The 13,283-nt window shown below is 45.6% G+C and overlaps 1 protein-coding gene across 2 annotated transcripts in view; it reads left to right on the top strand.

Annotated features, from left to right (window-relative positions):
• HDAC1 (histone deacetylase 1) overlaps positions 1 to 13,283 on the top strand; it is a 42,283-nt gene that overhangs the window by 22,214 nt on the left and 6,786 nt on the right. Inside the window, exons 3-4 of one of the 2 annotated variants that reach the window (XM_066269785.1) lie at positions 1,371 to 1,488; positions 9,192 to 9,266. In XM_066269785.1, coding sequence (XP_066125882.1) covers positions 1,371 to 1,488; positions 9,192 to 9,266 — 193 coding nt within the window. The remainder of the gene's footprint in view (positions 1 to 1,370; positions 1,489 to 9,191; positions 9,267 to 13,283) is intronic. The other variant, XM_066269786.1, reaches the window with a different exon arrangement.

Raw genomic sequence — 13,283 nt, 5'->3', positions numbered from 1 at the left:
GCAAGGGGTTACTCGATCTGCTGAAGGCCTGCAGTTAAGGCACATATGAGAAAGCAATCAATGAACAACTAAGGTGTTGCAACCCGCAACGAAAAACTAATGATTGATGCTTCTCATCTCTCCGTTCTTGTCTGTCTGTCCCTGTCTATCCCTCTCTCTGTAAAAAAATAATAATAATTTGTAAAACACTTTACAATATTTAAAGAGACTTAACAATCTCATTCAGTTCTCAACTTCCCTTTAAGGTAGATGTTGTTATGCCTATATAGCAGTGGTCCCCAACCCCCGGGCCACGGACCGGTACCGGTCCATGGGTCATTTGGTACCGGTCCGCAGAGAAAGAATAAATAACTTACATTATTTCCATTTTATTTATATTTAAGTCTGAATGATGTTTTATTTTTTATTTTTTTGTTTTTTTTTACAGAGAGAGGGATAGACAGGGACAAACAGGAATGGAGAGATGAGAAATATCAATCATTAGTTTTTCGTTGCGCATTGCAACACCTTAGTTGTTCATTGATTGCTTTCTCATATGTGCCTTGACCGCGGGCCTTCAGCAGACCGAGTAACCCCTTGCTTGAGCCAGTGACCTTGGGTCCAAGCTGGTGAGCTTTTGCTCAAACCAGATGAGCCCGCGCTCAAGCTGGCGACCTCGGGGTCTCGAACCTGGGTCCTCTGCATCCCAGTCCGACGCTCTATCCACTGAGCCACCGCTTGGTCAGGCGATGTTTTATTTTTTAAAAATGACCAGATTTCCGGCCTGACCTGTGGTGGCGCAGTGGGATAAAGCGTCGACCTGGAACACTGAGGTTGCCGGTTCGAAACCTTGGGCTTGCCTGGTCAAGGCACATATGGGAGTTGATGCTTCCTGCTCCTCCCTCTTCTCTCTCTTTCTCCCCTCTCTCTAAAAATCAATAAATAAAATATTTTTTAAAAATGACCAGATTTCCTCTGTTACATCCATCTAAGACTCACTCTTGACGCTTGTCTCGGTCACGTGATACATTTATCTGTCCCACCCTAAAGGCCTGTCAGTGAAAATATTTTTTGACATTAAACCAGTTCATGGCCCAAAAAAGGTTGGGGACCACTGCTATATAGTAAATAGGAAATTGAGGCTCAAGAGGTAGGCTTGCCTAAGCAACAGAGCTTGAGTTGCAGTCTGGGTCTTTTGATACTAAATCTCCTTTGATAATCTTATTTGCCTAATTAGATTGTAAGTTTCTTGAAGCCTGAATCTAATCAGTAACTTTTTATGCTTTACAGCATCTAGCTCCATGCTGGGAGGATATAAGTGTTCAAACTAGACTGAGTGAAGACTGGCGGTATTCAAGAATAACATGTCCTTTCTCCTTTCTGCCCTCTAGCGCCCTCACAAAGCCAATGCTGAGGAGATGACCAAGTATCACAGCGATGACTACATAAAATTCTTGCGCTCCATCCGCCCAGATAACATGTCCGAGTACAGCAAACAGATGCAGAGATGTAAGTCCATTTTGTTCCCTCCCTACTTTCAAGCCCCCAGTTGGATCTTCCTTTCTTTTCTTTTTTTCTTCTTTTCCAAGTGAGAGGAGGGGAGATAGACAGATTCCTGCATGTGCCCTGACTGGAATCCACCTGGCAACCCCTGTCTGGGGCTGATGCTCTGCCCATCTAGGGTCATGCTGACAACCGAGCTATTTTTAGCACCTGAGGTAGAGGCTCCATGGAGCCATCCTCAGGGTCAGGCCTGTGTGCTCAAACCAGTAGAGCCATGGCTGCGGGAGGGGAAGAGAGAGAGAAAAGGAGGAGGGGAATGGGTGGAGAAGCAGATGGTCACTTTTCCTGTGTGCCCTGACCAGGAATCGAACCTGGGACATCCACATACCAGGCAGACGCTCTACCACTGAACCAACTGGCCAGAGCCTGGATCTTTCTTTCAATTGGAGGAGCCCACCCTGCTTTTCTTTGTACCTCCCATTCAGCTGACATCTGATTTCTCTTGCCTCCCAAGTGTGCCAGTGTGCTTCTTTTTTCTCAAGTCTGGTTTTCCTTGTTTCTTGATTGCAAGGAACAGAGATTAAACCTTGTCCAGTTAGGTTCGCAACATTTGCCAAGAAAACTGTAGTTGTTATAATGGAAAAAGCACTGACCTGGGAAGAGGGGATGGGAGATACAGGTCCAAGCTCTGACTTTTAACTGACTGGGCAAGTCACTTCCCTCAGTTTTTTCTTTTGTAAAATGGACTAAATGTCATCCCATACAATTTTAGCAGCTACTTAGAATAGACTCTAGATTATGTGATCTTGGAGTTGAGGTGATTCTACGCCTGCCCTCTGGAATTTGAAACTCAGAATAGATACCATCACAGAAGCAACACTCATTTTGTGGGAATTATGGGGATTAATATAACTGTGGATGGAAAATATGTTAAAATTTGGGAAAAACTGTCATGCATGACTTTTCCTTGTGTTATTTTAGAAATTCTCTTAACACCTAAAATCTCTGTAAAGCAGTTTAACAGTATTGTTTGAAAGAAGTATGGTAGCTTATGACAGCTTATTTTGAAATATCAGAAAATCTGTGGCACTGTTGCTACTGGCCACAAGGTAGTCTGAGTCCCAAGTCAGAAAGTTACTTATCTATTGCAATAATTGTGCAGGTAATGACTATAGAACCAGAGAGACTCTCTGAAGCATTACATTTCACAATTCCAGGACTTGCTACCCCCTCTAAGTGAAGTATTTGCTCTCTCAATTAGCAGGGTCTTATTTCCTTTCCAAGTGAGACAAATTCATTCCTTTGCTCTAGATGGCTTTAGGGGTTTCCATTTCCTGTTTAGGCTAACAGTCAGGTTCTACTGTCAGTAGAGAGGGCTCTCATTAGCCCTTTGAGTAGTACGAACGTTGATATATGTCTTTGTGCCTCCTGACGTCACATCCAGGGTACGATCAATTTATTTTTATTTTTATTTAAAAAATTTTTTTTTTTTTATTCATTTTAGAGAGGAGAGAGAGAGAGAGAGAGAGAGACAGGGGGGAGGAGCTGGAAGCATCAACTCCCATATGTGCCTTGACCAGGCAAGCCCAGGGTTTTGAACCGGCGACCTCAGCATTTCCAGGTCGACGCTTTATCCACTGCGCCATCACAGGTCAGGCCGATCAATTTATTTTAACAATGTGTAAGGCAACATTAAAAAAAGGCAAATGGGCCCTGGCCAGTTGGCTCAGTGGTAGAGTGTCAGCCTGGCGTGCAGAAGTCCAGGTTTGATTCCCGGCCAGGGCACACAGGAGAAGCGCCCATCTGCTTCTCCACCCCTCCCCCTCTCCTTCCTCTCTGTCTCTCTCTTCCCCTCCCGCAGCCAAGGCTCCATTGGAGCAAAGATGGCCCAGGCGCTGAGGATGACTCCATGGCCTCTGCCTCAGGCGCTAGAATGGCTCTAGTTGCAACAGAGCGACGCCCCGGATGGGCAGAGCATTGCCCCCTGGTGGGCGTGCTGGGTGGATCCCGGTTGGGCGTATGTGGAAGTCTGTCTGACTGCCTCCCCATTTCCAGCTTCAGAAAAATACAAAAAAAAAAAAAAAAAAGGCAAATGTATGCTCTTCATGTTTCCATAAATTGGTTATTACATAAACATGATTTTAAGTTAATAAAATGTAACTGGAACTAATTTTATTTTTTGAAAAAAAACTCACTCCTGGGGGTCAGCGAGCATGAAAAAAACTCACTACTCAAAGGGTTAGAAAAGACACTTGGTGTTGAGGCAGGAAAATAAGCTTTGATGTTTTGGTTTGAATCCCTTAGTTCTTCCACTTAGATATGAGTTTGTCTTTTCTTTTTTTTTTCATTTTTCTGAAGCTAGAAACGGGGAGAGACAGTCAGACTCCCCCATGCGCCCGACCGGGATTCACCCGGCACGCCCACCAGGGGCAACGCTCTGCCCACCAGGGGGCGATGCTCTGCCCATCCTGGGCGTCCCCATATTGCGACCAGAGCCACTCTAGCGCCTGAGGCAATAGGCCACAGAGCCATCCCCAGCGCCCAGGCCATCTTTGCTCCAATGGAGCCTTGGCTGCGGGAGGGGAAGAGAGAGACAGAGAGGAAAGCGCGGCGGAGGGGTGGAGAAGCAAATGGGCGCTTCTCCTGTGTGCCCTGGCCAGCAATCGAACCCGGGTCCTCCGCACGCTAGGCCGACGCTCTACCGCTGAGCCAACCGGCCAGGGCATGAGTTTGTCTTTTTAATTTTCCTCCCTCCCTCCCTCCTTCCCTCCCTCCTTCCTTCCCCTTCCCTTTCCCTTTCCCTTTCTCTTTCCTTTCTTGGTGAAAGGTAGGAGACAGTGAGGCAGAATTCTGCATGCACCCTAATCTGCAGCCACCTGGCAACACCAGCTATTTTTTGGCACCTGAGGTTCATGCACTCCCAAGGGAGTGCCCAGAGCCAAGCTTGAACCAATCAAACCACTGGCTAAGGGAGGGGAAGAGGGAAAGAAGCAGGAGAAGGAGGGGAAGAGAAGCAGATAGTTGCTTCTCCTGTGTGCCCTTCACTGGGAATCAAACCTGGGACATTCATCCTCCTGACCGACACTCATCCACTGAGGCCAGGGCTTCTTTTTCTTTCTTTTCTTTTTTTTTTTTTAAAGTGAGAGGAAGGGAGATAGACTCCTGCATACACCCTAACTGGGATCCATCTGGCAACTCCTGGTCTGGGGCAGATGCTCAAACCAGTCAAGCCATAGGCTGCGAGAGGGGAAGAGAGAGAAAGGGAAGAGAAGCAGATGGTTGCTTCTCATGAGTGACCTGACCAGGGATCAAACCGGGGACATCCACATATGAGGTCGACACTCTATCCACTAAGCCAACCAGTCAGGGCCAGATACATGGTTTTGTTTTGTTTTTTCTTTTACAGAGACAGAGAGAGAGAGAGTCAGAAAGAGGGATAGATAGGGACAGACAGACAGGAATGGAGAGAGATGAGAAGCATCAATCATCAGTTGTGACACTTTAGTTGTTCATTGATTTCTTTCTCATATGTGCCTTGACCTTGGGCTTTCAGCAGACCAAGGGACCCCTTGCTCGAGCCAGTGACCTTGGGTCCAAGCTGGTGAGCCTTGCTCAAACCAGATGAGCCCGCGCTCAAGCTGGCGACCTCGGGATCTCTTTTTTTTTTTTTTTTTTTTTTAAATTTCTATTTATTCATTTTAGAGAGGAGAGGAAGAGACAGAGAGGAGAGGAGAGACAGAAGGGGGGGAGGAGCTGGAAGCTTCAACTCCCATATGTGCCTTGACCAGGCAAGCCCAGGGCTTTGAACCAGTGATCTCGGCATTTCCAGGTCAACGCTTTATCCACTGCACCACCACAGGTCAGGCAACCTCGGGATCTCAAACCTGGGTCCTCCGCATCCCAGTCCAATACTCTATCCACTGCGCCATTGCCTGGTCAGGCTATTGTCTTCTTTTATTTATTTATTTATTAATTAAAAATTTTTATTTTATTTTTTTTCATTTTTCCGAAGCTGGAAACAGAAAGGCAGTCAGACAGACTCCCGCATGCGCCCGACTGGGATCCACCCGGCATGCCCACCAGAGGGCGATGCTCTGCCCAGCTGGGGCGTAGCTCTGTTGCAACCAGAGCCATTCTAGCGCCTGAGGCAGAGGCCACAGAGCCATCCCCAGCGCCCGGGCCATCTTTGCTCCAATGGAGCCTTGGCTGCGGGAGGGGAAGAGAGAGACAGAGAGGAAGGAGAGGGGGAGGGGTGAAGAAGCAGATGGGCGCTTCTCCTGTGTGCCCTGGCCGGGAATCGAACCCGGGACTCCTGCACGCCAGGCCGACGCTCTACCGCTGAGCCAACCGGCTAGGGCCTATTGTCTTCTTTTTAAGGAAGGGAAAACATGCTCAGAGAGGCTTGAAGACTTACTCAAAAACATGTATCGCCTGACCAGGCAGTGGCGCAGTGGATAGAGTATTGGACTGGGATGTGGAGGACCCAGGTTTAAGACCCCGAGGTCACCAGCTTGAGTGCGGGCTCATCTGGTTTGAGGAAAAGCTCACCAGCTTGGACCCAAGGTCGCTGGCTCAAGCAAGGGGTTACTCGGTCTGCTGAAGGCCCGTGGTCAAGGCACATATGAGAAAGCAATCAATGAACAACTAAAGGTGTTGCAATGTGCAACGAAAAACTAATGATTGATGCTTCTCATCTCTCTCCGTTCCTGTCTGTCTGTCCCTGTCTATCCCTCACTCTGACTCTCTCTCTGTCTCTGTAAAAAAAAAAACACCAAAAAAAAAAAACACAAAAAAGAAGACAATAGCCTGACCTGTGGTGGCACAGTGGATGGCGCGCTGACCTAGAACGCTGAGGTCACCAGTTCCAGACCCTGCGCTTGCTGGGTCAAGGTACATATGGGAGTTGATGCTTCCTGCTCCAACCCCCTTCTCTCTCTCTCTCTAATGAATAAATAAAGTCTAAAAAAAAAAAAAAGAAGACAATAGTGCCTGTCTCATAATGGAGGTTGGGAGGTGATGAGATAATGTATTCAAAGCACCAAACTATCACTATTTGAACAGTAGCTTTTGCTAGTATGATTTGCAACTTCTGTTATTTTCAAACCTGTCGAGGCAGACAGAATATTTCGCCCTCACAAGTGTATAGGTTTGGCTCTGGCTCCCAGTTTGCTCTAATTTTCCTGAAACCAGCACTCTAAACTTGTTCATTAAAAAATTAGGTCTGGGATTTCTCTCATTGAAGATGGGGAATAGGAAGAATGAGGCTCTCTAAGGATTTCAAGTTACTTTATTAACTTGATTCATAGGATTATACAGAGATGTCACTTAATACAGATACAGTGAGTGCTTTATTACCACCACCACCTAGGTATAAGCATTGTCCCATGCATCTCTTTCTGCAGTATGCTTTTACTGCCTTTCTACCTATCTCCACTCTCCCATCTCTCACACAGTATTACTCACCTTTAGTGTAGAGCCAGCCTAAGAATGAGAAAGTATTTATATAGGGGAAAAAAAGTATTTATAGTAGGAAGAGGGAAAATCCATAGAAAAGGCTTTCCTAGCCTTACAGATTAGTCTAAGTGAGAGACTGCTTTCCCATTTTCTCCCTTTTTCATCTCTAATCACATAGCTTGTTGAACTGGGAACAATGCACTGGCCATTTGAGCCACACATTGGTTTGGAGCCTGAAAGAAAATATTTTTTCATTATGTCTTAAACACCCATTTCCTCCCATCGAGGCTCCATATCCCGAATGGGAATGCAAACAAAAGATTGGAAACCGAGGCAGGCCAAATCCACTGCAGGAGGAAGCAGCCAGAGTGGGAAATTGGTTGCCAGTGGATAAATAGCCTGGCCCCAGGGACCAAAGTTCTTATTGACACAGCCTCCCAGTGTTTACATGAGAAGCTGGGGAGAGAGCCACACACTGTGTACCCCGTTATGCAGAAAAACTCCCTTGGAGCACTTGCCTTGGCAGGGCATCAGACCAGGGCACCCCCTTAGGGCAGTACCAGAGTTGGTAACTCTTGTGGTTATTACAAACCTTGGAGCTGAAGCTGTGTCTCAACAGGTTACCACGGTCCAACCTGGGCTTTTCTACCCTCCTCATCCTGGAGGTTCCCCTCCTTGCTCTACTTTGGGAACTGCTATTGATAACAGTGGATGCAATGGGAAGGCTGGGGCCAGAGAACAAGGCTCTAGCCCCACCCCTGCCTCTAACGTCCTATCATTGATGTCTCAGCGGTTTCCTTTTCTGTGAGAGGAGACTTGGAGCTATAAGGTTCCTCCCCTAGCTCTGTGAGTCTACAACCTTCAGGTGTGCTTCCCTTCCTGTCTTTTCATTTGCATTATGGTTTGCATGTGTTTCATCATTATGTGTTAGTTTGTACTTTTACCCCTTTAGGCCTGAAATAACTTTACTCCAGTTGTCACTTGTGGGTGTCGGAGAAAGAGCACTGGACCATGGGAGTCAGGACACCTGGGACTCTGATTCTGGTTCTGTCATTGCCTGGTAGTATAACCTTGGGCAAGTCACTTAGCTTCTCCATATCTGTTTGTTCCTCTGCAGCAGGGTTGATATCTGTCTTACTCAGCTCATAAGGTTATTATGAGGATCAGATGAGATTGTGTATGTGAAATTACTGGGAAAAAGCCAGATTATATCTTCATAGGCTTTTACAGACAGACTGATACTTTAATGCTGCCCAGCCATTTATTTACTAGCAGTTCATCTCTCTGTGCCTGTTTTCGCATTTATAAAATGGGACCAAATTTTACCTCATAAGGATGTATGAGGATAAATTATATCAGCTATTAAAAGCATTTAACAAAGCGCCTGGCACATTCTTTTTTGTTGTTGTTGTTGTTTGTTTGTTTTTTTTTGTTTTGTTTTGTTTTTTATTTCTCTGAAGCTGAAAACGGGGAGAGACAGACAGACTCCCGCATGTGCCCGACCGGGATCCACCCGGCACACCCACCAGGGGCAACGCTCTGCCCACCAGGGGGCGATGCTCTGCCCCTCCGGGGCGTTGCTCCACCGAGACCAGAGCCACTCTAGCGCCTGGGGCAGAGGCCAAGGAGCCATCCCCAGCGCCCAGGCCATCTTTGCTCCAGTGGAGCCTTGGCTGCGGGAGAGGAAGAGAGAGACAGAGAGGAAGGAGGGGTTGGGGGCGGAGAAGCAAATGGGCACCTCTCCTATGTGCCCTGGCCAGGAATCGAACCCGGATCCCCCACACTCCAGGCCGACGCTCTACCGCTGAGCCAACCGGTCAGGGCCGCGCCTGGCACATTCTTAAATGTTCAGTGGAACAATAGTTATATAGATCTCTTCTTCACTTCCTTGTTGGTCAGCTGGAGTGAGGTTCAGGAACAAACCCAGGCTGGATGAAGAGGCTAAATTTTTCTCCCTCAAGGCATGAATCAGCATTTTCCCAGTACTTATTTGCTAAATATTTCTCCATATAAGGTTTCTGTTGATCTTCTCAACAGTGGGATGAGGTGGGTATCATTATCACTTGTTAGAGATAATGAGCCAAAGCTCAAAGAAGTTAAATGATGTGACTCAGTTACACAGCCAGTCAGTAGTCGAGCCTGGACTAGAACCCAAGCCTTCTGAATACAAATTCATTTTTTCCATCAGCTCATACATTTATAAACCAAAACTAAAGGAAATTGTGGAACTTAACCTTTTGCTTATGTCTTTCAAGTCAACGTTGGTGAAGACTGTCCAGTATTTGATGGCCTGTTTGAGTTCTGTCAGTTATCTACTGGTGGCTCTGTGGGTAAGGATCATACCTCTCTCCTTGAGGGCAGTGCTGGGGTGTAATAGTGAGGTCTTTTAGGTTACTATCCCAAGAAGGGTGATCTGTGACCATATGAAAGGGTCCTGTGGATTTTTCCCTTAGGTCTTTCACATGTTCTGGTTCAGTCCCAGCCCAGGCTCAATCTTTGACGTGGTAATGACAGGTGTCCTTGACTCTCCTCTTCTACCAAGTGAACTTATATACAAGAATTCCCTGCCGACCTTATGGGTTGTTGAGATACTGCACATAAAAGTAATTTGTGAACTGCATAGTGCTATAAAAATGGGAAGTGTCATCATTTGTGTCTTAAAAAAGAGTATGGTTATTATCTTGAAGGTCAGAAATATGCTCCATATATTGCCTACCACTTCCATTAGTAACTTCTAGATTACCTTTAGAGTTACTCTAAACCCTTTTTCTTTTCCTTTTTTTTTATGAGGTTTAAAACATTTTTTTTTAATTTCCATTGATTTGGGGGAGAGAGAGAGAAAGAGAAGCGTCAGCATGTTGTTCCATTTAGTTTTGCACCCATTGGTTGCTTCTCGTATGTAGTCTCTCTGGGGATTGAACTTGTGACCTCAGTGTTGCAGGTGACACTATCCGCCTGGCTAGGGCCAAATGAGTTTTTTGTTTTTGTTTTTGTTTTTGTTTTTGTTTTCATTTTTCTGAAGCTGGAAACAGGGAGAGACAGACAGACTCCTGCATGCGCCCGACCGTGATCCACCCGGCACACCCACCAGGGGCGACACTCTGCCCACCAGGGGGCGATGCTCTGCCCATCCTGGGTGTCGCCATGTTGCGACCAGAGCCACTCTAGCGCCTGAGGCAGAGGCCACAGAGCCATCCACAGCGCCCGGGCCATCTTTGCTCCAATGGAGCCTTGGCTGCGGGAGGGGAAGAGAGAGACAGAGAGGAAAGCGCGGCGGAGGGGTGGAGAAGCAAATGGGCGCTTCTCCTGTGTGCCCTGGCCGGGAATCGGACCCGGGTCCTCCTCACTCTAGGCCAACGCTCTACCGCTGAGCCAACGGGCCAGGGCTTGTTTTTTTTTTTTTAGATAGGCAGTGGGAGAGAAAGACAGGAACACTGAGCTGTTGCTGTATGAGCTCTGACCAGGGATCGAACCAGCAACCTCTGCACTGTGGGACAATGCTCCAACCAACCAAGCTATCCAGCCAGGGCTTAATTTTTAGAGAGACAGAGAGGAAGGAAGAGAGAGGGGAGAGGGAAAGGAAGCATTTGTTTCATTCAGTTCAGCATTTTTTGGTTGCTTCCCAGGTGTACCCTGACTAGCAATTGAACCTGCAACATTGTTGTTTCGGGACAAGGCTCTTAACCCACTGAACTATCTGGCGAGGGCTGTTTTATTTATTTATTTATTTACTTATTTATAAACAATTATAGAGAGTGAGAGGAAGCGAGAGAGAGAGAGAGAGAGAGAGAGAGAGAGAGGGAGGTGTGGTAAACATTGATCTGTTGGTCCACTTATTTATGTATTCATTGGTTGATTTTTTTTTTAATGTTTATTTTATTGACTTTTAGAGAGAGGAAGGGAGAGAGCAGGACAGAGACAGGAACATCTGTTCCTGTATGTTCCCTGACTGGGGATGAAACTGGCAACCTCTGCACTTCAGTATAATGCTCTAACCAACTGGACTATCTAGCCGGGGCTCTTTTTTTTTTTAATTGATTTGAGAGAGGGAGAAAGAGGGAGGGAGGATGAGCAGGAAGCATCAACACATAGTAGTTACTTCTCATCTGTGCCTTGACTGGGCAATGCCAGGGTTTCCAACTGGCAACCTCAGCATTCCAGGTTGATACTATCAACTGCGCCACTACAGGTCAGACTCATTAGGTCAGACTCATTGGTTGATTTTTGTATGCGCCCTGACGGGATCAATCCTGCAACCTTGGTGTATCAGGATGACGTTTCTAACCAACTCAGCTACTCAGCCAGGGCTAAATCCTTTTCCTTTTTTAAAAAAATATATATATATATTTATTGATTTTAGAGAGAGGAAGGGAGTGGGGGAGAGAGGGACAGACATCAATTTGTTGTTCCACCTGCCATGCATTTACTAGTTGAATTTTGTATATTCCCTGACCTGGGATTGAACCCGCAACCTTGGCATATCCTATAACACTCTAACCAACTGAGCTACCCCACCAGGGCTAAACCCTTTTTTATGTGTGTGTCTGTGTGCACACACAAGAGAGAGACAGACAGGAAGGGAGAGAGATGAGAAGTATCAACTTGTAGTGGCAGTACTTTAGTTGTTCATTCATTGCCTCTCATATGTGCCTTGATGGGGGAAGGGGGGGGCTCCAGCCAAGCCAGTGACCCCTTTCTCAGGCCATCAACCTTGGGCTTCAAGCTCAAGCCAGCAACCCTGTGCTCAAGCTGGTGACCTCAGGATTTTTTTGTTTTTTTTTTAAAAAAAATTTTTTTATTCGTTTTAGGCAAAGGGGAGATAGCAAGAGAGAGAGAAGAGGGAGGAGCAGAAAGCATCAACTCCCATATGTGCCTTGACCAGGCAAGCCCAGGGTTTTGGACTGCCGACCTCAGTGTTCCAGGTTATCACTTTATCCACTGTGCCACCACAGGTCAGGCCAGACCTCAGGGTTTTGAACTTCAGTGTCCCAGGTTGACACTCTATCCACTGCACCACCACCAGTCAGGCTAAACCCTTTTTCTTAACAAATATTTATTTTCTTATAATTAGTGTTTTGTCCTCCCCCCTCCATCCCACCACTTAATGTAATCTCAGAAAACAAAGAAGTGCACCAGGAGAGAAAATTGCCCACAGTTGGCCCTGGCTAGGTAGCTCAGTTGGATAGAATGTCTTCCCTATATGCTGAAGTTGCAGGTTCAGCCCCTGTTCAGGGCACATACGGGAATCAACCAATGACAGCATGAATGAGTGGAACAAATTGATGTTTCTTTTCTCTCTGTGTCTCTTTCCCTTCCTCTTTCTCTAAAAATTAATTTTAATAAATAAAAATTAATTTAAAAAAATACATAAAACAGCTTACAGCCTGATCGATGATGGCACAGTGGATGGAGAATTGACCTAGGATGCTGAAGTCCCAGTTTCAAAGCCCCAAGGTCACTGGCTTGAGCCCAAAGGTCGCTGGCTTGAGTCCAAGGTCACTCGCTTGAGCAAGGGGTCACTAGCTTGACTGGAACCCCCACACAACCCTTTTCGGCATGTATGAGAAGCAATTAGTGAACTATAGTGCCACAACTATGAATTGATGCTTCTCATCTCTCTCCCTTCCTATCTCTTTGAAAAAAGAAAAAGCTCACAGTCACACTGTCCATAATCATTTTTAGCATTTTGGGAGTCTACTACATTCATCTTTTTTTTATGTTTATATATCTGGACATAACATACATACATCTGGTAACTTTACAAATATGTTCATCCTTTTTGTGTGTATATATCTGGACATAACATACATTGACATTTTACAAATATGTTCATCCTTTATATGTATATATCTGGACATAATATATAATACATACATTGGTATTTTACAAATATGTGTTGCATTTTATATCATTTAATGTCTGCATTTTTTAGTAAATCTAGTTTCTCTATAGTATTGTAGATACAGTGTGATTTTTAGTGGCTATCTGATTATTCCATGTTAGGGACCTACTTCAGTTGATGTACTTGGTTCCCTCTTGTTGGATTACTTGGATTGTTTCATGTTTTTATTGCTGTTAAAATTACACTTTAACAAATGCGATAAATGCACTTGAATACTTGAGTGTATATTTCTCTCTTACTTCTTGGACCTACTTGTACTTTGAATCTCTACCACCTTTGGTATCTTCCAATTTTTGACGGTGAACAGAATACATTTATACTTGCAATGCAGGTTTTATGAATGTATACACACGCACACTCACACATTCACTATCACTCAAAAACCTTTTCTCACTCTGAAGCCAGTTTTACAAAAGAGCAGTTACCTTTACTATTATTCTGATAT

The sequence above is a fragment of the Saccopteryx bilineata genome, chromosome 3 (genome assembly GCF_036850765.1).
Source record: "Saccopteryx bilineata isolate mSacBil1 chromosome 3, mSacBil1_pri_phased_curated, whole genome shotgun sequence".
In the NCBI taxonomy this organism is placed as follows: domain Eukaryota; kingdom Metazoa; phylum Chordata; class Mammalia; order Chiroptera; family Emballonuridae; genus Saccopteryx; species Saccopteryx bilineata.
This window is presented reverse-complemented; position numbering and strand designations above follow the sequence as displayed.